The 26,852-nt window shown below is 43.0% G+C and overlaps 1 protein-coding gene across 4 annotated transcripts in view; it reads right to left on the bottom strand.

Moving 5' to 3' along the window:
- Positions 1 to 26,852, bottom strand: part of xpo6 (exportin 6) — a 116,642-nt gene that overhangs the window by 40,844 nt on the left and 48,946 nt on the right. For all 4 annotated transcript variants that reach the window (XM_080206709.1, XM_080206710.1, XM_080206711.1 and 1 more), the window contains exons 6-9: positions 13,321 to 13,398; positions 11,212 to 11,665; positions 9,785 to 9,911; positions 6,217 to 6,326 (exon numbers count right to left, since the gene is read on the bottom strand). In XM_080206709.1, coding sequence (XP_080062835.1) covers positions 6,217 to 6,326; positions 9,785 to 9,911; positions 11,212 to 11,665; positions 13,321 to 13,398 — 769 coding nt within the window. The remainder of the gene's footprint in view (positions 1 to 6,216; positions 6,327 to 9,784; positions 9,912 to 11,211; positions 11,666 to 13,320; positions 13,399 to 26,852) is intronic.

Below are 26,852 nucleotides of genomic sequence, written 5' to 3'. Positions count from 1 at the left end.
TCATATTGTGGAGTTTACTCTTACAAGCAGTCCAAGACAGGCAACAATGTGATTTTCAGTTTTACACACAAGAGAAAACTTCTCATTTTGCAGAGTCATGGTGTGATCTTGTATAGAAACATGTTTCCTGTTGTGTTGAAGGCAGTAAACTATCTCGGTAACAATCTATGAAATTATGCTTTCCACCTTTATACTAATGAGTCATTTCAGGCAGTAGTATAAATTGGGGCAATTTGGCTACATTCCATATTTCCAAAATTGATTGTCAAACAGCTTCTTGGTTGGGGCAGGGGGAAGCAGTTGTTAGACACCAATACATCACTTGCTGTTTGAACATTCAACAGTTCAGCCACCTAACGGCTGGGACAAGCTCAAGGGGCTGGTGCAAAGGCAATAATTGAAACTCCTGTTCACAGTTTCTGAACCTCCAACTGTAAATTTATCAAGTTCTTTATTAGTTCTGCTGATACTCAAAACAATCCAGTAATAAAAACACAACGGGTCAGGCAGCATCAATAGATACAGGAACAGAATTGTCAATTACTTTTTACCTGATGAAAGGTCATGTGCCTCTGCAATTTCCTGGTTTTTATTTCAGATTCTAAGACCAACACTATTTTGCTTGTGGTAGTTGAAAGGCTGCCTCAGGTGGTCAAGATCCAGATGCAGCAGTAATGAACTACAAGATGAACTAGCCCTTTCAAAGGACTCTCTGGGTACATTTTGCACATATAAAGCAGGACAGTCGATCAAATCTGACTGCCCTGTTGGATGATGATTCTAAATATCAAATTGAAGCTTTGGTTATTGTTTTTCAAGAAGTGGTGGCACAGCAGTTAGCACTGCTGCCCCATAGCTCCAGGGACCTGGGTTCAATTCCGGCCTTGGTCATTGCACATTCTCCCTGCGTCTGTGTGGGTTTCCTCAGGTGGTCCGATTTCCTCCTACAGTCAAGATATGCAGGTTAGGTGGATTGGCCATGCTAAATTGATCCTGTCTGGGGGAATAGCAGTATAAATATGTGGGGTTACAGACATAGGGCCTGGGTGGGATTGTGGCCGATGCAGAGTTGATGGCCTCCTTCTGTACTGCAGGGATTCTATGAAACAACAAGCACTCATTCAATCAGCCGCTAATGAAATCGGCATCACTGCAGTAGATTAAAACAAAATCAAAGTATCTAGAAAAAAACTCAAACTTCAATCACCTGAGTGAAAACAGACTAGATGAGCAATTAAGTGGTGAAGAGCAGCCTTTAATTGGTCCTGCAGTGTTCCCACTCAATGAATTGTCTGAAAGTCAACAACCTAAGAAATCTTTTCTGCATCTTGCCCTGGATCATGACACACTCAAGGGAAGATGCTAACATCTAACCAATCACAAATATTGGATTTCGCACATCATAACAAGCAGGCTCAAACATTTAGCCAACACTAAAGCTCAACAGTCAGTAATGCTATGCGCTGCTTCAACAACTTAAACAAAAAACTTTGGGTTTCCAAAGTTGGCTTTAGAAAAGTAGCTTTGGGTAGCAAGACTAGAAACAAATGCAAGACCGTAGAAAGTAAAAAGCTATTTAGAAGATTGTTTTTAAAACTCAAAAAAAAGGAATAATTTTATAGGCATGGCAATAGAAACAAATGAAAGAATTCAAGAAAATGCACTGGAGAAGTTAGGGACTTTCAATGGGCCAAGCGATCTTTTCTCAAACTTATGGTTATAACAGTTCCAGTTGTTATGTTTCACCACCACACTTGTATGACTATCATCCATTCCTTGGGCTGTCACCTTAATTGGAGCGGCTTGAATGTTCCTTTGATCCCGAAAGCGATGCTTTTGGAGTCTTAAACTCCTGGTGGAGTCACCCATGACAGAAAAGTCAGGGGGGAGGAACCTGACAAAGCGCAATCCTAAACAAGTCCTCAATGGCAGATCTAGTGGAAGATACTCGTATGGTATCAATGGCTGCAATCGTAGGGCAGCGATCGGCGAGAGGTGACAGGAGAAAGGACCGTGAGATTTGGGAGTTTCCAGCTTCGGACTGTTAAGTAGGCAGTGGAATTTGATTTGGTCATCTCATTCTCGAATTAGGAGTAGGGCAGTGTTTCTGCAGTTTTCTTCATGGCTGAGCAGTCCTCTTCTGGATTCACTCTGCTCATCCTGCTTGGGGAAAGGGTGAGAAAAGGTGCCCTAAAAATAGTCTGTTCCGTCCCCAACCTTACTGGAAAAAAAACATCTAGCACATTCATCTACATGCCGTCAGAAAGTTAAAATTAAATTCAATTCGGGAACCTGGTATGTTCGAACCCTCATGGAATAAAACAATTGACTGGAAGAGAAAACTGCCCTTGTTGCCCATGAATTCGGGCACTTCAACACTGACATCGCTGCCCTGCAAGAGACTCAAAGAGCAGCTGAGAGCAGATGGCGATGGTTACATCTTCTTCTGGATAGGAAAACTTGACAATCAGCCCAGGTTGCATGGAATTAGATTTACCATCTAGAACAAACTCAACTGATTCTCGGAACTCCCCACTGGCAATAACGAGCATCTCATGACCTCTGTCTAGAACTTGCCAAGAACCAACAGGCAAGGGTCATACATGCTTACACCACACTCCTTGATGCTAATGATAAAAGGCGACTTCTATTCTGCCCTGGACACCATACTGTCCAATATTCAGCTGTCCCTGAAAATCTGGGACAGAGAAGGAATTCCTGCTAACCTCAGGGATGCCATCATTGCCACCATTCCCAAGAAAGGGGACAAAACAGACTGTGGGGACTCCTGAGGAATCTCCATACTCCATCGCCAGGAAGATTATCGCCTGATTCCTCACTAGCCACCTTCCGTGAAGTAACCCTTGCGGAAAGCTTATGTGGCTTCTCACCTACTTGGAGGAACCCAGTTCTTCGAGGTCACCCGACAGCAAGAGGGGCCTGGAAAAGGTACCTGAATAAACAAAACCAGCAATCTGGAGTCCAAGGACCAAACCCACCACCCAAAAATGTCTGCTAAGTGTGCAGTCAAAGATGTGGCTCTAGGATCAGGCTATCAGCCATGTAACGCATGCATCAATACCATGAAGCTTCTTAGGTGGACAATTATACTCGTTAGTGAATGACTGTTGAAGATGATGATCAGAATCTTAACCAATGGATAAGATAGCTAGAGAAATCAGAATAACCACTGAATATAAATATGCTAAATAATTCTGCCAATGAGAAATTATTGTGTATAGGTAAGTGAGCAAGTCAATCTTGTAACACCCGGGGGGGGCAAAAAAAGAAAAATGAGTGCCCTAGCACGCCCTCCAAATGATGCCCATCTGTTAGCAACAGATGCAACATCCTTCATGGAAACTTAAGCTTCAGGATAAACAGGCATTTTGGCACTACGTATGGTAACGTCCAGTAAAGATGATCTGGGAGAAGGCAGATATATCCTAGCTCAATCATGCAAGTATATAAAATTACCTACCCTAACCCTAACTTAGCTGAAGAAACAGACTCTCACAGGCTAGACTGTTATCTTCATGTCCGAAATTCTCCTAAAGAAATCCTAAGTGTCAAGTTAGAAAAAGAAAACTGGAGTAATTCACACTGGTTTCTTCAGTGGGAGTTCAGAGAAGAATCTCCCACGCTGTGTACTGCAGAGGTCACTAGCATGCACATCCATTAAAAATCAATGGGCAAGTCTATCCCTGTTGGAGAGGCTGAAATCGGTACACTGAGCAGTCCACTGCACATGGCGATCTGTCAGCGCCAGGAGACTTCTGTACCGGACCCGGTAACTGCATTGAAATTACACAAATTAATGTTTGCATAGTATATGCGGCAACTATCAGCACAGATGTGATGCTGCCAGAAATCCAACGCTGGAAGATGCTAGCAGGGCAGCAAGATGGGAGAATCGTTCCCATCCTATTGCAGGCACGATGCAGCAAAGATGTCAAGACTTGAGCAACCGTACCTCATGAATCTTAATAGGCCTCAACAATCTCATTGTTCAAATAAGGTCTAATGGGCATACACCTCAGAAGCTGAAGAACGTTGCTGCAAATTTAGACATATTAAAAACGTCATTCAAATCCTCAGCTCTGGCCTTCCCAGGAGGCTTCTCAGCTAGCCCTTGGATCGTGAAGGCAGTCAACAGGAATTTTCTTCACATTAAAGTGGATTTTTGAGTGCATTTTTGATCAAAATGTCAAGTGTGCTATCATCGTAGTGCCAACCACTGAGGTCAGAAAAGGCCTATTCATAGATCACAGAGCCCTACAGTGCAGAAGGAGGCCCTTCGAGTCTGCACCGAACACAATCCCACCAGGCTCTACCCCCACATCCCTACATGTTATACCCACTAATCCCTCTGACCTCCGCTTCCCTGGACACTAAGGAGCAATTTCTTAGCATGGCCAATCAACCTAACCCACACATCTTTGGACTGTGGGAGGAAACTGGAGTACCCGGAGGAAACCCACGCAGGCACGAGGAGAACGTGCAAACTCCACACAGTGACCCGAGAATCGAACCCAGGACACTGGAGCTGAGAGGCAGCAGTGCTAACCACTATGCTACCGTGCCGCCCAGAAAAAAAATATTAAAAGGTTAAAACGTGGTTATACTTCTGTAGGTTAGTGATTCCAAATACTGCCTCCTGCAGCTGAGGAGATTTTCTTTCCAGGAGGTGGATTAAAAAGATCACCTAACCCCTCATCCCGGAGGATCCATTAAACATAGTATTGTACAGTACCCAACTACTAAAGAGTGTTTCTTGTGATTCCAACTTCACCATTAACACAATTACACTCAAATTCCTGACATTAGGCCTGAATGTGAATTTTTCATGATTTAATTTGAAGTAGAATTCCAGGTCCATACCATTTACCATATTGTGTTCCTTTAGAAGTTTCCCTCTTAGTTGCTGCTTCTTAGGGATAACAGGCCAAGTCTCCAGAATTCTCCCTCCTGGCTAAGCCCTCTGATGTTGGGGGCAGTCTTGTCAATTTTCTAAGCATTGCTCCCTTGTATCTCAATGACCAGAACTTGGTTTTAATCAGACATATTACAACTTATACTTTAACAATCTAGCAGTATAGTTTCACATCCTGTTTGTTTTTAGACAACTGCTGCTGCAAAATGAATGGCAAGGTACAATTCAAGGCTTCTAACCATCCCTAGATCTCCCATTTAGGATTAGGCTATTGAGTTGGCTGATCAGCCATGATCGTAACGAATGGCGGAGCAGGCTCGAAGGGCCAAATGACCTCCTCCTGCTCCTATGTTTTAATTCAACAACTTCAACACTATCATTGCAGTTAAGTATGCAGTTCCCACCTTCCTTCCCAAAAGAGCTATTCTGGCAGCTAGTGACATTAACAATGCAGGTAATTCCATGATCTAGCACTGAGCACAATTGAAAGTTGCAGTTTATGCATTGCCGCATTACGTTCTCAAGGCATCCAAGAGTGTTTTACTGCCAAATGAAAGTTCAGTTGTCAAATTTGGCAGACCAGATCCTACATTCAGCAAAAGAATGAATAACTAAAAAACCTTTGGTGACAGTGGTTGTAGGATGAATCTAGGTTAGAACATAGTGACCGCTTCATGTTCTTCAAATACTGCCAAAGTATGTTTTACATCCAAGTAAATATACAGCTTTGGTCTCGTTTTAAGCCATGATTTCCTAAAGTACATGGAAACCCATGGCACTGGAATTAAAACAATTGAACATTTTTGTCACTTTTCTTCATAATCAACGATCATTGCAGGGATGAAATTACAGAGTGGGGCTGAGAAATTACATTTATCTGACCTTTGTTTCTCTGATCTGAAGCGTTCAAGTATTCAAATTAGTGGAAATACAGTGACTCCAGTTTTAATATTGAGCACTGCAGTTGTTACAGAAAATCAAGCTAATTTTAATTCTAATATGGTAGTGTTATGATCCAAGTAAAAATGTCATTGTACAAATACTGCACAGGAACTGTGACTGGGTTATATTTTATACTCAGCCAAGGGAAATCAAGGTAACTTTGGGTATTCTCAATTTAAAAGATTTATAAAGAGCCCAACAGAGGAAGGAAGCTCTCATACAAACACAAGCAACACAAGAGCTACAACATGACCCTGCAGACAAAAATGGCAAATTGTCCCAATCTAAAATCATTTAGGACACAGAGGAAGCAGGACAAATACTAAGATGTAGCAACTGACCTGTTTAGGACCTCATCCCGATCAGCAAGTCGGCTCTTGATTTTATTCGTTAGGTAATCCAGGAATATTGTCCATATGTCAAGGCAGGAGAAGTAACCCTCATGACTGGGCTGTAACAAAACACCAGAAATTATATTTGTTGCCTCTGCCATCAGCTTACACATTGTAGGATGATAGGATTTAAGGCACAAATACACATCATTTGGCCCAATCAGTCCATGCTGGGTGCTTAAGCTCCATTCAAACCTCCTTCCCATCTTTCCTTATCTAAACGCATCATAACCTCAATAACCTTCTCCCTCATATACCTGTGTTAAATGCAACTATAATCATCTTTCAATCACTCCATGGTAATGAGCTCCAGACTCTCACCACTTCTGTGGGTAAGGAGCTTCTTCTGAATTTCCTATTTGGTTTCATCGATCTTAAATCAATGACCTCTAATTATGCTTTTCCCTACCACAGAAAACATTGTCGCTGTATACTGTTAAAACCTCAACTTTCTATACATCCATACGGTCACATCTCACTCCCCACCCCTCAATTTTCACTCAGTTCCTTGATTTTTCTGCACAGTTCTCCTGACAACTCCATTCCAGTTTTAGGTGGCCTGTAGATCACATCCATTAATGCAATGAATCCTTCTTTTAAAAACCTTTTATCTTGATCCAAAAGGATTCTATTTTTGCCTTGTTGCTGGCCATGTCCCTTTTTTCTACTGCCTATGTTATCTTATAAACAAAATCCACTCATAGAATAATAGAATCTTACATAAGAACATAAGAAATAGGAGCAGGAGTAGGCCATCTGGCCCTTCGAGCCTGCCCCGCCATTCAATAAGATCATGGCTGATCTGTCGTGGCTCAGTTCCACATTCCCGCCCTCTCCCCATAACCCTTAATCCCCTCTCCTATCAAAAACCCATCAACCCGTGTCTTAAAAATATTTAGCGAGGTAGCCTCCACCACTTCAACGGGCAGAGAATTCCAGAGATTCACCACCCTTTGAGTGAAGAAGTTCCTCCTCAACTCCGTTCTAAACTGCCCCCCCATTATCTTGAGGCTGTGCCCCCTAGTTCTACTGTCCTTTCTGAGCGGGAAGAGTCTCTCCACCTCTATCCTATCCATCTCATTCATCATCTTATACGTCTCAATGAGATCTCCCCTCATTCTTCTAAACTCTAACGAATACAAGCCTAGTTTACAGTGCAGAAGGAGGCCATTTAGCCAATCGAGTTTCACCAACCACAACTGCATGCAAGCCATTTCCTCATAACCCCAAGCATTTACCCTAGCTAATCTTGCTGATACTAAGGGGCAATTTGGCATGGCCAATCCACCTAACCCACACATCTTTGGATTGTGGGAGGAAACTGAAGCACCAGGAGGAAACTCATGCAGACACGGGGAAAATGTGCCACTCTGTGTCCTCTTTTGCCCACAGTATCTTGTCTAAATATGATAAAACCATGCAATGTTTAATTCCCAGTCCAACTTCTGCAATAGCCACGTCTCAGTAATTCCTACAGCACATCTGGTTCCCCTACACAACTACCTCCAAAACCTTGTTTCATTATGGACACCATTCATTGTTATACAGACATTTTAACTAATTTTTAATGATTTCCTCTTACTTGATGTCTAACCATCCTTTTTGGCTCTTTATATCTATATATTCCATTGCATTCATACCCACCCTTAATCTATTCTTACCATGCCCCATTTCATTAACACTTAGACTACTTATGCTTCTTGTGGGTTCCTCCACACCCACACTCTTTATTCTAAAGCCTTTGTCACCTTCGTATTCACTCCTTTTGTTGGACATTCTGATTTAAATGGAGTCCATCCTACCATTACAGCTCTTTTGTGCCTCAGAAATGAAGCATCCAGTAACATGGAACCCCACTTTCCCACACCAGCCATTTAGCTGTTTGTCAATTCAGCTGATCTGCTGTTTCTACATTTATCTGCACTTGATTCAGGCAACAATTCAGAGTTTATTACCTTTGAGACCCTGCTTCTAAACTTTGAGCCTAATTTCTAGATATTGTATTAACAGGGTCTCTTCCAGCTCCTACCTAGGTTATTTGTTCCAACATGAATCATGACAGCTGGATTTAACCTCACATTTTCAAAGTTCCAACAGACCCTTCTGGGTGAAGAACATAAGAAATAAGATCAGGAGTAGGCCATTTGGCCTTTCAAGCCTGCTCTGTCACTCTGCAGGGATCTGTGCTTGGACTCCAACTGTTCACATTACATATTAATGATTTGAAAGAGGGTTTGAATGTTTTATCTCCAAATTTGCAGACGATATAAAGTTGGGTGGGTCGGTGAGCTTTGAGGAGGATGCAGAGATGCTTCACCGTGATTTGGATAGGTTGACTGTGTGCACATATGCAGTATAATGTGGATAAATGTCAGGTTATCCACAAATGTCAGGGGGGAGGAAATCAGGATAATGAATTCGATGATCAGCCCTGATCAAAATGAGTGGTGGAGCAGACTTGAAGGGCCAGATGGCCTATTCCTGCTTCTAGTTTCTATGTTTCAGAAAAAGATAAATGGTTGGAAAATAAGGTAATAGTTTTAACTCAGTTTTCCTTTCTGCTCCCAATAACCTTTGTCTAATTCAGCCTCCAATGCACTCTGGAGTAGAAAATTCCAAAGATTCATGACCTTCAGAGAAGAAATTGCTCCTCATCTCTACCGCTTATTTTGAAATTGTGCCCCTAGTTCTAGGTTCCCCCACAAGGGGAAACAATCTCTTAGCAATTACGCTGTCTAGTACACCCCCCCACTCCTCCAGAATCTTATACATTTTCAATAGATCACATCTCATTCTTCTAAAATCCAAAGAGTATGGCTCCACCTTTTCTTATAAGACAACCCAGTCATCCGAGGAGTCAACCTGGTAAAACTTTGCTGAACTTCCTCTTATGCAAGTATACCTCTCCTTGAATTAAGGGGCCAAAACTACATGCAGTATATAGCTCTACACATTGTATAGAGCATGTGTGGTTTCACAAATGCACTATACAATTGCAGCAAGATTTCCCTACTTTTATACTCCAGTCCCTTTACAATGAAGGTTAACATTCCATTAGCTTTTCTATTTACTCGCTATACCTGTATACTAACCCTTTGTGTCTCATGTTTGAGGACACTCACATCTCGTTCTTGGCAAAAGACAAAGGAATCAAAACACAGATACCAGAGACCTCATCAATATTTTCCTCCTGAAAAGCACATTGAGTTATAAATTGAGTTTTAATCTACCTGAACTTAAAATATCCAACATTTTAACATTCCTGTTGTATGCATTTTACTTCTTAAAAGTTGCTTCAGCAATACTCTATCTCTAAACTAATCTCACTACTGGCAGACATGTTACCAAACATTTTAAAGAAAGTGTGTGCATGATTAAATGCAATACCACCACAATGATGCTGCATTGCTGATTGACGAGGCTGCTTTGCTTTGTTCCTTTTTCTATGGGAAGCTTCTGTTCCACCTATTGCTTGTACATACTTTCTAAAGTACAGACTCACAGAAGTCAGTCTTACCTGATGAAAGGTGTATTTGAAAAGAAGGGCCAGAAACTCCACCACCGGAAACTGGGAGTTGGATTCAATCCGACGCAGGTGAACACTCACAAACAGTCGCAGGAAGTCAGTGAACTTTTCCACATAGCTAAAAGGGAAAGGTCAGGGATAGAGGTACTCAATAAGATAGTTATTACAAGCCAAATCTCAAACTTTTAAGTACACACAATGGAGAAGATAGCTACTAAGCACACTCATTACTGCAAGAAATGTAGATTTTTTACATTATAATAAATAACCCTGCAACCATTACCTACAGGAGAGATAACTTTTCAATACCTGAAACGCAGCAAGAGAAAATCCCGTCATAAGCAACTTGAGATCTTTACACAAAAATCCACACCAGACTTAGACTTCATTCAGATTCATCATTCTTTTTCAAGAATGCTCTCCTGAAGATGACAACTCTGTCAGGGCACAATTCTAAGTGCTGTGTGCACAGAGATCTCATCAATAGCTATTATTCATCCGCTGTAGGTTAGACCAGTAGGTCTTAAATAGGGAGCATCGTGGCACAATGAGGCAGCAATGCTGCCTCACTGTGCCAGGGACCCAGGGTCGATTCCCAGCTTGAATCACTGTCTGTGTGGAGTTTGCACATTCTCCCTGTGTCTGTGTTGGTTTCCTCTGGCTGCTCCAGTTTCCTTCCGCAGTCCAAAAATATGTGGGTTAGGTGGATTGGCCATGCTAAATTGCCCCTTAGTGCCAGGGGGACTAGCTAGGATAAATGCATTGGGTTATGTGGCAAGGGCTTGGGTGGGATTGTGCAGACTTGATGGGCCAAATGGCCTCCTTTTATATTGTAGGGTTCTATGACTCTAGGGGCCTACAAGTTTTTACTGAGCAGGACATGTGAGCTCTGGCGACTAAGTTTATTTGATCTCTTTTACTTTTACACTTATTTGTTACTTGTGGTTGGAGGTTTCTCAGCACTTCTATTAGTGCTACTGTATTGAATAAGTCCAAATTCAGACTAACAAAAAAATTGCTGCTAACTTTTAGAGTCAATTATCTCCCTTGTCATCTGGCTTAGAGAAGTTCAGAACAACAGGTTTAAAGACAGCCAATTACTTACAGAAGTGAAAGTTCATTACCAGATATGTTAAATGGAATTTTTTTTGATCTTTACAGCAAAACCTGATTGACATCTTTTACAGCATTTCATAAAACAGGAGACTTTTGTTACGCAGCAAAATGAACAAACTTTTAAAATTAGGGGAATAAAATGCAGGATATTTATGCCACCTTACGATTTCATTTTGGGCTCAAGCTCCTTATGCATAGTCAGACTTGTCCAAAATACATTTGTTTCCAAACAGTGTACAAAGTAATCTCAAGAGTAGGGTTCCGTACCATACCCCCTATGCTTGGTTATCTACAAGGCTTACCTTTCTTCTAGCTCTTCCAGGCGGCTCTTTATGGAGTGTGCATTGTTCTCTTTGGTGATTTTCTGCAGCAAGTAGAATGTCTGCTGGAACATACGCAGTAGATACTCCTCAAACTCCACAGGGACACAGTTCTTGGACATGAGTTCATTAATGCAGGACATAGCTAACACACCCAGTTTACCTCGCTCCTGGATGATGTTATTATTGTGGCCATTTCCATTCACAGCAACTAGTTTCTTGGCACGGGTGTCACAACCAAAACGAGCAAAGTGGAAGATGGTAGTCAGGAGAGTTGGGGTGATGCTGGCAGAGAGCGGAATCCAGCTGAAGAGATGAGTCAGACAGTCCAAAGCCAGAAAACAAACATGCTCACTCTCTGGGTCCAAAATTGGGATTGGCTGATTTAATAATTTGGCAGCATGGGGAGTCTGCAAAAGGCTACTAAGCAAATCACCTAGCAGGGGGAAAAGAAATCATTAGACTTCGGTAACTTCAGATTATTGGCAGCCTCACTGAAATGCAGAAAAGCAGATGTATATGCCTTAACCATCACTGCAACATGCAAAGCTTTCTCTTTACTTTAAGAAATGGTTTCATATCATCCACTAAATGTGCTTGTTCTAGCTGTTAGGTTTTCAGGTTTTGCACCTTGAGCATTTCCAAATATCACCTTCCTACAGAAGACAGAGATCCTGGCTTGCCAAAAAACAGAAAGCTTAATTGATTCATCTAAAGAAAAAAAGTGCTGCAGGCGTATTTCTTTAAAATGCAGTAATTCATCATAACCTAATTCTAGTCCTCTTATTAATATTTTATTGTATTTTGTGATTAAATTATAAATTAATTTCAGCAATACTTTAGCCTGTACAAAGAGGTTGAGCATTTATATTTCTGGTAATCAAAACTGCTACAGCATGTAGTGGATACTGAAAGCGTTCTATAGCATCATGGCTGCACTAATACACTCCAACATCAAATGAACAACTTTCAGTTTGTTGACTTCTCTGCTGACAGAAATCATCAAACCACTTTCATGAGGAAACTATCCTTTGTGGAAGATGGCAGGCAAGGAACATCAAACTGAGACATCACTTGGCACATGCAGCTGATTGGATTTTTCCCAAACTAAGTTTTCCTCTAAAAATAAACCTGTTGCCTGAACTTAGTCTTGGCAGCAACATCTTAAAATGTTGAACTGCAGTAATGGTATAAGTTAAAATGTTAAATCTGCAGTATTTTACTTTCATTTTAAAATGTTGGCTGTTTAGTGGGAAGACTGTATGGTACAATTTCAAGCATGACATGCCTTTGAAAGAAGATTATTCCTTGTAAGACCAGAGGGGTCATGCATTGCCACATTCCACAGGCACAGTAAAAAGTTTAGCAATGCTGATCCCAGTATGGGTGGGCAATCTGTACTGTGTAGTAATTTTGAATGACTGCATGCTGGGTTGAATCCGCAGGAAGGGAATCTCTTCCTCTGAAGTATTCTTGTAGCTTCCACTGAACCAGCTTACTTTAAACAGCTTAGGTGAGACAAATGAACTTGCATTTATAAGTTTGTGTCTAATATTTTATTAATCAAAGAACACAGAAAACTGCATAAAATTCAGACATTTTCATGCAAAGTAAAGCAGCTGAGTTTGAAGCTTTGATAGCTGCTTTTCATCAGTCTTCTGTAAAGAGATGGGGTTCATATTTTGTACAAGGAGAGAGGGATCACATAGTCCAAATCCTACTATCATTTAACTATATATTGAGAGCTGAAGTACACGCTGCCCTTCATCACTGTTGATTCAAGGTTCCTTCATGTGTGTGATTGATGACAAATCTAGTGCAAAAACCAATTACTGACAGTTCAGTTACAAATGTTCTGAAGTTGCATGGACATCGGCTCAATCTGGCTGCTCTATATGTCACTTGAGACTTCTTGATATCACGAATACCTTAAACAGATTTGTTCCATTCCCTAATAGCACCAGCTTGCTCCTACAGAATAAATATATTTGCATCAAAATTGATAAATTTAATGCAAATCACTGTCATTCACTCGGACTGACTGGTCATATATGCAAAGTGCACACATTTTAATCAAACAACAGAACCTACCACTATCTCCTGAAGTTGGGGAGGGGGGTGGAGTAGCAGCTGTAACACTGTTTTTATCCCAAATGGTCTCTAAAATACCTGCAAAAAAAAAAGATAAGTTTAGCAGTGAAGAATATTAACCAACTCCAGAACAAAGTTATTCTAGCCGTCGATTTCAGGTCACACTGTAGCGAGTTAGTTAGTGGAACACTAACATGGTGAGGAACCTCTACGCTGTAGGGTCTTAGCTTGCCCTATATTTTCTAAACTAACTGGCAGGAGATACAATGCTTTATTCTTGAGGTTTCTGGTAAATAATTTTCAATTTCTGTACCAGCAGACTCTTGTAAAGCTCCCTCCACTTGAGTCTCTGATTAAGATTATTTATCATTAATATAAAAAAATGGTGCATAAGAAAGGAAATAGGAGCGGGAGTAGGCCATGAGCCTGCTCCACCATTTAATATGATCTTGGCTGATCTTCAGCTTCAACTCCACTTTCCTGCCTGCTCCTGATTATCAATATGTTCAGCAATGGAGCACCCACAACCCACTGGTTAGAGAATTTAAGATTCACAACCCTCTGAAGAAATTTCACATCCTAGCCTCGTATCCTGAGAGTGTACCAGTGTTATTTATTCTCAGCCACAGGGGTAGCGGGTGGGGATAAGTATTCAGATGAGTGAGTGAGGATCATTCTTGCTGAGATTAGTGTTTTTCAATGGAATGTATTTTTAATTCTTCCTTTGCTTATTGCTAATTTACACAATCAACCATATCCAGTTCTCTCCTCACGCCAATGTAGTTGACTTGTTCGGGACTACAGTATTGTTCTTTCAAACTTAATATGGCATTCAATTGTATTATAATCACTTTTCTCCGCTAGATCTTTTAAGAATATATTAATTAACTGTTTCGTTGGAGAAAATACTAGATATAAATCAGTTTTATCATTGATTCGTTCCACAATATATGGTTCTAGAAAAGCATACAGAAGCATTCCACAAATTTATCTTTCAGAAGACCTTTGCAAATTTGATTCATCAATCTGAGATTAAAGCACCCCCCCGATGCTACTTCCTTATCTTCTGAGCCAAGATCCTTTCTCGCTACTGTCTTTGTGTCATCTTTCACTTTCAGGCCCCTCCTCCCTGTCCATGCTTTCTGAAATGTGTGTACCCTGTAATACTTATTTCCCAATTTTGGTCACCTTGTAACCATATCACTGCAAATACCTTTAGATCTAAGCAATTTATTTCTATCTGTTAAACAAACTCACCTGTCTTAAGAATGTTTTGTCTATTCAGATAGAGTCTTTAATTTTACTTTATTTTTAAACTATTTGCATTGACCATATTCACTAATAAACTATTACTATTAAACTCTGTCTCTCCTGTCCACCCAGCTCGTCTTTACCCACATCACTCCACTATTCTTTTGTCTTGACTTTTCTCTTTAGATTTCCAAATCTTCTTTTCACTTTTAGTTTGAAGCCCTATACACAGCCCTAGATAAATGATTTGCCAGGACACTGATTTAAGAACATAAGAACATAAGAAATAGGAGCAGGAGTAGGCCATCTGGCCCTTCGAGCCTGCCCCGCCATTCAATAAGATCATGGCTGATCTGTCGTGGCTCAGTTCCACTTTCCCGCCCTCTCCCCATAACCCTTAATCCCCTCTCTTATCAAAAACCCATCAACCCGCTTCTTAAAAATATTTAGCGAGGCAGCCTCCACCACTTCAACGGGCAGAGAATTCCAGAGATTCACCACCCTTTGAGTGAAGAAGTTCCTCCTCAACTCCGTTCTGAACTGCCCCCCCTTTATCTTGAGGCTGTGCCCCCTAGTCCTACTGTCTTTTTTGAGCGGGAAGAGTCTTTCCACCTCTATCCTATCCATCCCATTCATCATCTTATACGTCTCAATGAGATCTCCCCTCATTCTTCTAAACTCTAACGAGTACAAGCCTAGTTTATTCAGCCTCTCCTCATAGCTCAACCCCCTCAACTCCGGTATCAGCCTAGTAAACCTCCTCTGCACTCCCTCCAAGGCCAAAATATCCTTGCGCAGGTGCGGCGCCCAAAACTGCACACAGTACTCCAGCTGCGGCCTCACCAATGCCCTATACAGCTGCAGCAAGACCTCCCTACTTTTATATTCAATCCCCCTCGCTATGAAGGCCAGCATCCCATTCGCCTTCCTGACCACCTGCTGCACCTGCAGGCTGGGTTTTTGCGACTCATGCACAAGGACCCCGAGGTCCCTCTGCACCGTCGCCTGCTGCAGTTTTTCGCCACGTAAGTAATAGTCCTTCCTACCATTCTTCCTACCAAAGTGGACCACCTCACACTTGCCAACATTAAATTCCATTTGCCATTTCCTGGCCCATTCGCCCAGCCTATCTAGATCCTTCTGCAGACTCTCCACACCCTCCGCACAATTTGCCTTTCCCCCAATCTTGGTGTCATCAGCAAATTTCGACACCCTACACTCGGTTCCCTCCTCCAGATCATCTATATAAATGGTAAATAGCTGAGGCCCCAGCACCGACCTCTGGGGCACTCCACTAGTCACCAACCGCCAATCCGAATAGCACCCATTGACCCCCACTCTCTGCCTCCTATTTGACAACCAATCCTCTATCCACGCTAACACCCTACCCCCAACTCCATGTCCTCTGACCTTCTGCAGTAACCTCTTGTGAGGTACCTTATCAAACGCCTTCTGAAAATCCAGAAAGACCACATCCACCGGCTCTCCTCTATCCACCGCCCTAGACACATCCTCATAGAACTCCAGTAAATTTGTCAGACACGACTTCCCTTTAATGAAACCGTGTTGCGTCTGCTCTATCAAGCAATTCCCTTCAAGATGCCTCGCAATTTCCTCCTTAATGACGGATTCTAACATTTTACCTACCACAGACGTTAAACTAACCGGCCTGTAATTCCCCGCCTTTTGCCTGGCACCCTTCTTAAACAACGGCGTAACATTAGCCGTTTTCCAATCCTCCGGCACTTCCCCGGAATCCAGCGACGTCTGGAAAATAACCACCAAGGCATCCACTATCACCTCCGCCATTTCTTTCAGAACCCTCGGATGCATTCCATCCGGTCCTGGGGACTTGTCCACAATCAGCCCCTCCAGTCTGTCGCGCACCACCTCTCTAGTAACAGTAATGTCATTAAGACCCTCCAGTCCTACCACCTTTCCATCGCTAACACCCGGCAAATTATTCACGTCCTCCTCCGTGAAGACAGAAACAAAAAAGTTATTCAAGACCTTAGCCATATCCCCATCCCCTACCACTAGGTCCCCTTTCTCATCCGCTAAGGGACCAACGTTCACCCTAGCCAGCCTCTTCCTTTTTATATATTTATAAAAACTCTTGCTATCCTTTTTTATATTAAGTGCTAGCCCAGCTTCATAGCTTCTTCTACCCTCCTTTATCAACTTTTTTGTCAATCTTTGTTGACATTTAAACCTTTCCCAATCCTCTTCTCGCCCACTGCTCTTAGCTACTCTAAATTCCTCCGCTTTTAATTTAACACTTTCCTTCACCTCCTTCGTTATCCACGGCTTATTACCTCTCTTCCTACTGTCCTTTTTGACCATCGGAATAAATTTCTGCTGAGCACCAAGAAAGATCTCCTTAAAGATCCTCCACTGCTCCTCAGCAGACCTACCTTCCAACGCACTCCCCCAGTCCACATTCGCCAATTCTTCTCTCATCCTACCATACTCCCCTCTATTCAAACAAAGGACACGTGTCCGGGAACCCACTTTCTCCTCCTCCATCTGCAACAGAAACTCCACCATACAATGATCACTCTCTCCAAGAGGATCCTTCACCTCAAGGTCCCTAATTCTACCCGCCTCATTACATAGCACCAGATCCAAGATAGCTCGCTCCCTCGTCGGCTCCAACACACACTGTTCCAGGAAACTATCCCGGCAGCATTCCAAGAACTCCTCTTCGAGCCCACCTCGTCCAACATGGGTCGACCAATCAATATGCAGATTGAAATCCCCCATAACTACTGCCGTCCCATTCCTGCACGCCGCACTTATTTGCGCGTTAACAGCCCGCCCCACCTCCAGATCATTATTCGGGGGCCTATAGACGACACCCACCAGCGTCTTCCTCCCTTTGCTGTTCCTAATCTCCACCCACAACGATTCCACTTTCTGCTCTTTGGCTCCGATATCATCCCTTGCTACCACCTTGATGCTGTCCTTAATCAGCAGAGCTACGCCACCCCCTCTTTCCTCCTGCCTATCCTTCCTAAACACTTGATAGCCCTGTACATTCATCTCCCAGTCCCTGTCACCTTGCAGCCACGTCTCTGTAATGGCCACCAGATCGTATCCATTTGTGTCGATCTGCGCCACCAGCTCATCCACTTTATTCCGAATGCTTCGTGCATTCAGATAAAGCGCTTTCATCCCAGCCTTCTTCTGGACCCTATTTGCCGTAACGCCACCACTTGGGACATCCTCAGCCTCTTCCCTTACCTGTACCCTATCCTTAACTGTAGACCTCCTAACATCACCTACCCTCGCACCCTCCCCCCCCCTAATTAGTTTAAAGCCCTGTCTACAGTTCTCTTTACTCGATTCGCCAGCACTCTGGTCCCAGCACGATTCAGACCAACCCCATCCTGCCCGAACAAGTCCCACCTACCCCAATACTGGTGCCAATGCCCCATAAATTCGATCCCATTCCTCCCACACCAATCTCTGAGCCACCCATTCACTTCCTTTATCCTGTCAACCCTACGCCCGTCTGCACTCGGTTCAGGCAGTAGCCCAGAGAAGACCACCTTGTCGGTTCTACTTTTTAATTCCATTCCCAGCTTCTCATACTCCCTCCCCAGATCCTCAGTCCGCACTTTGCCTACGTCGCTGGCACCCACATGTACCACCACAACTGGGTTCTCACCCTCCCACTCCAGATTCCTCTGCAGCCCAGCTGCGACATCCTGTACCCGAGCACCAGGCAGACAACACACCCTTCTGTGCACTTTGTCATTGTGACAAAGGACAGTGTCAATACCCTTCACCCCACTATCTCCAATCACTACTACGTTCCTTTTCCCCTTCTCTTTGCCTATGTCCTGCTGCATCACTGTACCGTGTGCAGTTTGCTCACCAACCTCACCTGCCTCGTCCTCTTCCAGACTGGAAGCAAGAACCTCAAACCTGTTATGCAGATTAAGAGGCTGAGGCCTCCGCTCCTCACCCCCCTTCCTCCTCCCAGCAGCCCCCTTTTGTTCCTGACCCTTAGATTTAGACAGTCTAGGGGGGGTGGATGTCACTTGCACCCCATTGACAATGACACCCTCTCTCCCCCTGATGAGCCTCAGTGTCTGTAGCTCAGAGGCCAGCTCATCCACCTTGAGCTGGAGCTCCTCCAGCAACCTGCACTTACTGCAGACATGGCCACTGGGAAGGACCCTGGGGTCCACCAGTTCCCACATCATACAGGAACCGCACATCACATGCCCCTCCATTATTCAATATAATTTGTTGTGGGAAAAAATATTTTCCTTGTTTTTTGCTGTAGTAGTTTTGAAAAAAAATTTTTTTTTTTTTTCCTTGTTCTTTCCACCTGGCCTTTTTACCTTCAAGCCCTTTTTGATATTAAGCCCTAATAGCTCACTCTGCTTCCCGCTCCGACGCTGCCCGCTATCTACACCAGGCCTCCTTTTAAACTTGGCGCTGATTTAAAGCTGATGGGCCACAACTGCCTGATAATCACTCCCTCACAATTCTTAAAGCAGTAAATACAATAAGTAAATGCTTTAAGAACATAAGAACATAAGAAATAGGAGCAGGAGTAGGCCATCTGGCCCTTCGAGCCTGCCCCGCCATTCAATAAGATCATGGCTGATCTGTCGTGGCTCAGTTCCACTTTCCCGCCCTCTCCCCATAACCCTTAATCCCCTCTCTTATCAAAAACCCATCAACCCGCTTCTTAAAAATATTTAGCGAGGCAGCCTCCACCACTTCAACGGGCAGAGAATTCCAGAGATTCACCACCCTTTGAGTGAAGAAGTTCCTCCTCAACTCCGTTCTGAACCGCCCCCCCTTTATCTTGAGGCTGTGCCCCCTAGTCCTACTGTCTTTTTTGAGCGGGAAGAGTCTTTCCACCTCTATCCTATCCATCCCATTCATCATCTTATACGTCTCAATGAGATCTCCCCTCATTCTTCTAAACTCTAACGAGTACAAGCCTAGTTTATTCAGCCTCTCCTCATAGCTCAACCCCCTCAACTCCGGTATCAGCCTAGTAAACCTCCTCTGCACTCCCTCCAAGGCCAAAATATCCTTGCGCAGGTGCGGCGCCCAAAACTGCACACAGTACTCCAGCTGCGGCCTCACCAATGCCCTATACAGCTGCAGCAAGACCTCCCTACTTTTATATTCAATCCCCCTCGCTATGAAGGCCAGCATCCCATTCGCCTTCCTGACCACCTGCTGCACCTGCAGGCTGGGTTTTTGCGACTCATGCACAAGGACCCCGAGGTCCCTCTGCACCGTCGCCTGCTGCAGTTTTTCGCCACGTAAGTAATAGTCCTTCCTACCATTCTTCCTACCAAAGTGGACCACCTCACACTTGCCAACATTAAATTCCATTTGCCATTTCCTGGCCCATTCGCCCAGCCTATCTAGATCCTTCTGCAGACTCTCCACACCCTCCGCACAATTTGCCTTTCCCCCAATCTTGGTGTCATCAGCAAATTTCGACACCCTACACTCGGTTCCCTCCTCCAGATCATCTATATAAATGGTAAATAGCTGAGGCCCCAGCACCGACCTCTGGGGCACTCCACTAGTCACCAACCGCCAATCCGAATAGCACCCATTGACCCCCACTCTCTGCCTCCTATTTGACAACCAATCCTCTATCCACGCTAACACCCTACCCCCAACTCCATGTCCTCTGACCTTCTGCAGTAACCTCTTGTGAGGTACCTTATCAAACGCCTTCTGAAAATCCAGAAAGACCACATCCACCGGCTCTCCTCTATCCACCGCCCTAGACACATCCTCATAGAACTCCAGTAAATTTGTCAGACACGACTTCCCTTTAATGAAACCGTGTTGCGTCTGCCCTATCAAGCAATTCCCTTCAAGATGCCTCGCAATTTCCTCCTTAATGACGGATTCTAACATTTTACCTACCACAGACGTTAAACTAACCGGCCTGTAATTCCCCGCCTTTTGCCTGGCACCCTTCTTAAACAACGGCGTAACATTAGCCGTTTTCCAATCCTCCGGCACTTCCCCGGAATCCAGCGACGTCTGGAAAATAACCACCAAGGCATCCACTATCACCTCCGCCATTTCTTTCAGAACCCTCGGATGCATTCCATCCGGTCCTGGGGACTTGTCCACAATCAGCCCCTCCAGTCTGTCGCGCACCACCTCTCTAGTAACAGTAATGTCATTAAGACCCTCCAGTCCTACCACCTTTCCATCGCTAACACCCGGCAAATTATTCACGTCCTCCTCCGTGAAGACAGAAACAAAAAAGTTATTCAAGACCTTAGCCATATCCCCATCCCCTACCACTAGGTCCCCTTTCTCATCCGCTAAGGGACCAACGTTCACCCTAGCCAGCCTCTTCCTTTTTATATATTGATAAAAACTCTTGCTATCCTTTTTTATATTAAGTGCTAGCCCAGCTTCATAGCTTCTTCTACCCTCCTTTATCAACTTTTTTGTCAATCTTTGTTGACATTTAAACCTTTCCCAATCCTCTTCTCGCCCACTGCTCTTAGCTACTCTAAATTCCTCCGCTTTTAATTTAAACAGTTCTACAAAGAACAAAGTGCTTTAAACTTATTTTAAACAGGTTTTTAACAGGTAAAGTCTTAGCTTTCTCTCTGATGCTCCTTCCTCGTCTGCTCCAGCAAACAATGTAAGGCTTCACCGTGTGGACACTTGATAATTAAAGCTGATGGGCCACAACTGCCTGATAATCACTCCCTCACAATTCTTAAAGCAGTAAATACAATAAGTAAATGCTTTAAACAGTTCTACAAAGAACAAAGTGCTTTAAACTTATTTTAAACAGGTTTTTAACAGGTAAAGTCTTAGCTTTCTCTCTGATGCTCCTTCCTCGTCTGCTCCAGCAAACATTTCAGCTTGGTTTAAGTGGAGCCCATCCCAATAAAACAGCTTCCTCTTATCAGAGTACATGTATCAGTTTTATAAAGCAAAACTCCTTCTTCAAAGACCACTGAGTGCATTTATTTCTCTAAATTTGCTTGATCTTATGTCAATTGTCACACGGCTCAGCGAACAATCCAGAGGTTATTGCACTTGAGCTTGTGTGTTTTAATCTGCACCCTAACTCTTCAAAATCTCGCAGCAGAACATCATGCCTAGCTCTACTAGTGCTGCTGGTTCCTACATGGACAATGACAACTAGATCCTCAACCTCCCAATCCAAATTTGTTTTCAGCTGCAATGAGAGTTCTTCACCCTGCACCACACAGGCAAAATAATTTTCAGAACTTCTGGTCACAGCTGCAGAGAGAACAGGATTCAATTCCCAGACTATACTGTTCCTCATCAATACCACATTCCTTTCCACCGCCCCCAACTGGATGGCTTCCTGCAACATAGTACAAAGGTCAGTTTACTCATCTAAACTTCAGTTCTTGTTCTTTAACACATAAGGAGAAAGTATCTTGTAAATTTTGGTCATAGTCCAAGATCTGACGCTCATCCATTATTACACGTTAGACCCCTTACTAAGGACATAAGAACTAGAGGTAACAGTAGGCAATTTAGTCCCTCGAGCCTGCACCGCCATTCAATACAATCAAGGCTGAACTCTTCTCAGCCTCAACTCCACTTTCCTGCCCATTCACCATAGCCCTTCAAACCCTGATTAAAAATCAGTTCACCTCTTAAATTTACTCAATTCACCAAGCTGTGCAGTAGTCAGTTCTACACACTCACGACCCTCTGAAATAAGTAATTTGTCCTCATCTCTACTTTAAATCTGCCACCCCTTACTCTAAAACTATGAACTCTTGTTTCTAGATTTCCCTACAAGAGGAAACACTCTCTCCATGTCTACTTTGCCAAACCCCTAATCATCTTGTACACTTCAATTAGGTCTCCTCTCATTCTCCTAAATCCCAGACAGTATAGGCCTAAACTGGCCAATCTGTCTTCATAAGACAAACCCGATATCTTTGAAATCAATCTGGTGAACCTCCTCTGAACCACCTCCAATACAACTACATCCTTCCTGAAATAAGGGGACAAAAACTATACACAATATTCTAAGTGCAATTCTTCTAAGTATCTTCTATCCCTGAATCCAAGTCATTAATATAGATTGTAAATAGTTGGAGCCCCCAGAACCAAACCCTGTGGCTTCCCACTAGTTACATTTTGCCAGCCGGAAAAAAGACCCACTTATCCCGACTCTATTTTCTGTTGGTTAGTCAATCCTCTATCCAAGCTAACAAATTACTCCTAATCCTGTGTGAGGCATCAAATGCCTTCTGGAAGTCCAAATATACTGTATCAACAGAATTCCCATTACCCATCTTGCTTGTATTATCTTTGAAGAACTCATGCAAATTAGTCAAACATGATTTACCCTCAAAGCCGTACTGACTCTGGGTTGCATTTTGACTTTCTAAATGTCCGGTTATTATTTGCCTGACTTGCAGTCACATCCCCCTGCCCTTGATAGTTGACCAATTCTGAAGTTTGACTTTGCTTTAGGGTGTGTGACTGTGTCCATCTGCAACTCAGACTCTGAGCCAAAGTTGCTGAAGCTGCTGACAATTATTGCAGGCAGATATAGTTGCTCGGACGTGTCATGAATTCCACAAACTGCCACATCCTTGAGGCACAACACATCACCTGCACTGCCATGCCTGTCTAACTGTATTCACTTGATTAGTTAATTGCTTATGAAATTAGCAAGTTTGTTTCCTAGCTTGGAGACAAACCCTCCTGGAGGTAAGCAGCGGCTTCTTTTTTTTTTGCAATGAATTCTGACTTGCATCAATTTCCTGATGTAGCACTGTTCATGATGCACTCTATTCACAGATCACTCTATGCAGTATCAAACACTGTTTACTTGCAGACATCTTATTCCTGCTCCAATTAATAACAATTATTCAGACAACTGCTTTTTGATGATTAACATGTAATTACCACTGCCAGCCAGGTTCTGTTTTAGGCATCTTAACTACCTTGCAGTTTTTTTTGCAGGTTTAAAGTTTGAGACAAATTCTAATTATTAATCTAAATTACCACTTGCAACATATTTAGCGGAGATCTCATTGCACCAAATTCTTGACTTAGCGCTTAGCTCACAAAGCATTATGTTCCTGGATCACTGTTCTACCCGCACTTCTGAAATTTGAATGACATGCCATTTTTTCCACTGCTAGAGCTCTAGTTATTGCAATAATCAGAAGGCATTTGACAAGGTACCACACAAGAGGTTATTGCAGATGGTAAGGGGGCATGGAGTTGGGGGTAGGGTGTTAGCGTGGATAGAGAATTGGTTGTCAAATAGGAGGCAGAGACTGGGGGTTAATGGGTGCTATTCGGATTGGCAGTTGGTGACTAGTGGAGTGCCCCAGGGGTCGGTGCTGGGGCCTCAGCTATTTACCATTTATATAGATGATCTGGAGGAGGGAACCGAGTGTATGGTGTCGAAATTTGCTGATGACACCAAGATTGGTGGAACGGCAAATTGCACGGAGGGTGTGGAGAGTCTGCAAAAGGATCTAGATAGGATGGGCGAATGGGCCAGGAACTGGCAAATGGAATTTAATGTTGGCAAGTGCGAGGTGGTCCACTTTGGTAGGAATAATGGTAAGAAGGGCTATTACTTACGTGGTGAAAAACTGCAGCAGGCGATGGTGCAGAGGGACCTCGGGGTCCTTGTGCATGAGTCGCAAAAACCCAGCCTGCAGGTGCAGCAGGTGGTCAGGAAGGCGAATGGGATGCTGGCCTTCATAGTGAGGGGGATTGAATATAAAAGTAGGGAGGTCTTGCTGCAGCTGTATAGGGCACTGGTGAGGCCGCAGCTGGAGTACTGTGTGCAGTTTTGGTCGCCACGCTTACGCAAGGATATTTTGGCCTTGGAGGGAGTGCAGACGAGGTTTACTAGGCTGATACCAGAGTTGAGGGGGTTGAGCTATGAGGAGAGGCTGAATAAACTAGGCTTGTACTTGTTAGAGTTTAGAAGAATGAGGGGAGATCTCATTGAGACATAGATGATGATGAATGGGATGGATAGGATAGAGGTGGAGAGACTCTTCCCGCTCAGAAAGGACAGGAGGACTAGGGGGCACAGCCTCAAGATAAAGGGGGGGGCGGTTTAGAACGGAGTTGAGGAGGAACTTCTTCACTCAAAGGGTGGTGAATCTCTGGAATTCTCTGCCCGTTGAAGTGGTGGAGGCTGCCTTGCTAAATATTTTTAAGACGCGGGTTGATGGGTTTTTGATAAGCGAGGGGATTAAGGGTTATGGGGAGAGGGCGGGAATGTAGAACTGAGCCACGACAGATCAACCATGATCTTATTGAATGGCGGGGCAGGCTCGAAAGGGCTAGATGGCCTACTCCTGCTCCTATTTCTTATGTTCTTATGTAATAATTTATTTAATTCTAAGCCAGTAGTTTCCAGGAATTCAGCAGTTTTGACCAGGAGGCAACATGGTGCTCAGGCAGGCAGTAACTGGGCTGCACAGACAGGCAGGCCGTACCCCTACATAGGTGAGGTGACCATTGAAGCAAACACCTGACCAAGAGCAACCTTCACTAACACACTAATTTTTCATAGCACAATAAAAGCTAGGTTTATTCAATATTTTGGACTGGCAACTTTACAGTTCTTAGCACTCACTAGAATGGACCCATTACTGGATTAGCAGGGATGTACTTTGAAACAATAAAAAATTCAATTATATGTCATCTGTCAAGTGCTATGATGAAATTTGGGTTTCAGAAACACAGCAAGAATAACCTATTTCTTATATCAAGCTCATTCACATTTCAATACTAATGCACATTTGTCCTAGATGCAAATTTATTGAATTGCTCGACAATTAGCTGAAAAATAGCCAAATAGCTCCAATTGTGAATTTTTCATAAAATTTCTCAAATTTTACTACATCTTCTGTGCTGGCATCTGTTAAACATAGACAGTACAATACTTATCCCATTTGGGAGGAAAACCCACACAGTTAACCCCTGTGTACATTTCAGCATTTGAAGTTGAGAAAATCTAATTTATAAATGCATATTTATAAAAACATATAAATAGGAGCATCTTAAATTGAAGTGTGAAAATTTCAGAGCATGGGAACTATCGCAAACTTCTCATTCACAGCACTGACAAAATTACTAATTCTGAAATCTGTTTCAATTTTAATTATTAATTTTTAAAAGATTTACGTGTAGTCTCCAACAACACAAATCTGCAGCTTATGTAACAGGGCAAGGGTTAGTTGCTATGTAACATTACAGAGTCTTTACTGATTTAGCAAGGTGAGAGTTAATCATTGTATACCTGCAGAATTACTAAGTTACTCACAGTATCTGCATAGTTACTATTGATTCAACCACTTGTATTTATATAGCACCTCTAATGTAAGCATTTAAATTTTTTTGCCCATTGCTTGGTGTCAGTAAAACTTAGGAGCAATAGGAAAAGGAAAGAAACAAACTAAAACCTAGATACAAGAAGAAATAATTAAAACAGATATGCAAAGCAGGTTGTGTGTCTGGACCACAAATGTCCAAACATCTGGACAGCAAAATGTAATAGAGATCTCCATCTTTAATCTCTCTAGCTCAGAGACTTTGAACAATAGTGAGCTGGAGACATTCGGGTGGGGAAATTTCTGGACAGTTTGCACGACTTTGATCACACCTCAAAAGGGAGTAGCAGATTACGAACAGGGTTGACGTGAGTGATAATGCAGAAAATAAAGAAAAATTAGGTGAAACAGAGAACAAAAGGGCCACAGCAACTGGTCCAATCCAACAGATACAATGCTGTTTTGCCTTGGGTGATACTGAACTTGTGTTGTCTTGATTACAATTCCTACAAGTGGAGAGTAAGGATAAAGGCCATTGGAAGAATGGCTAGCATGCACACCAAGGCACCTTGAAGGAGGAAGTTGTGCAAAAGAGGGAAGCCTAATGTGGTAGCATTGCAGAAGATTCAATACTCAGGGAGGCAGATATCATCTTATGTCATCAGGATTGAATATCCCGCATGGGATAAGCAGATTCGGAAGGATGAACACATAGCTGAAGGAGTAGTGCAGGAATGAGGTGCTCTATTTCATGGGATAATGGCACCTGTACTGGAACAGGAAGGAATTGTACTGCTGGGCTGAGCTTTACCTGAATCAGGTTAGAACCAGGATTCCAGTGGAAAGGATAAATAGAGTGACCACAAGGACTTTAAAATTTCAGTGGGGAATCAGAGTCTGGTGGAAAAGATACTATTGATAATAGTTCAATCAAAAGAAAGAGAGTACAGTGCCAATCAG

Source organism: Carcharhinus amblyrhynchos, chromosome 18 (assembly GCF_965287045.1).
Source record: "Carcharhinus amblyrhynchos chromosome 18, sCarAmb.v2.hapA, whole genome shotgun sequence".
In the NCBI taxonomy this organism is placed as follows: Eukaryota; Metazoa; Chordata; class Chondrichthyes; order Carcharhiniformes; family Carcharhinidae; genus Carcharhinus; species Carcharhinus amblyrhynchos.
Note: the sequence above shows the minus strand (reverse complement) of the source record. Positions and strands in the feature narration are given on the sequence as shown.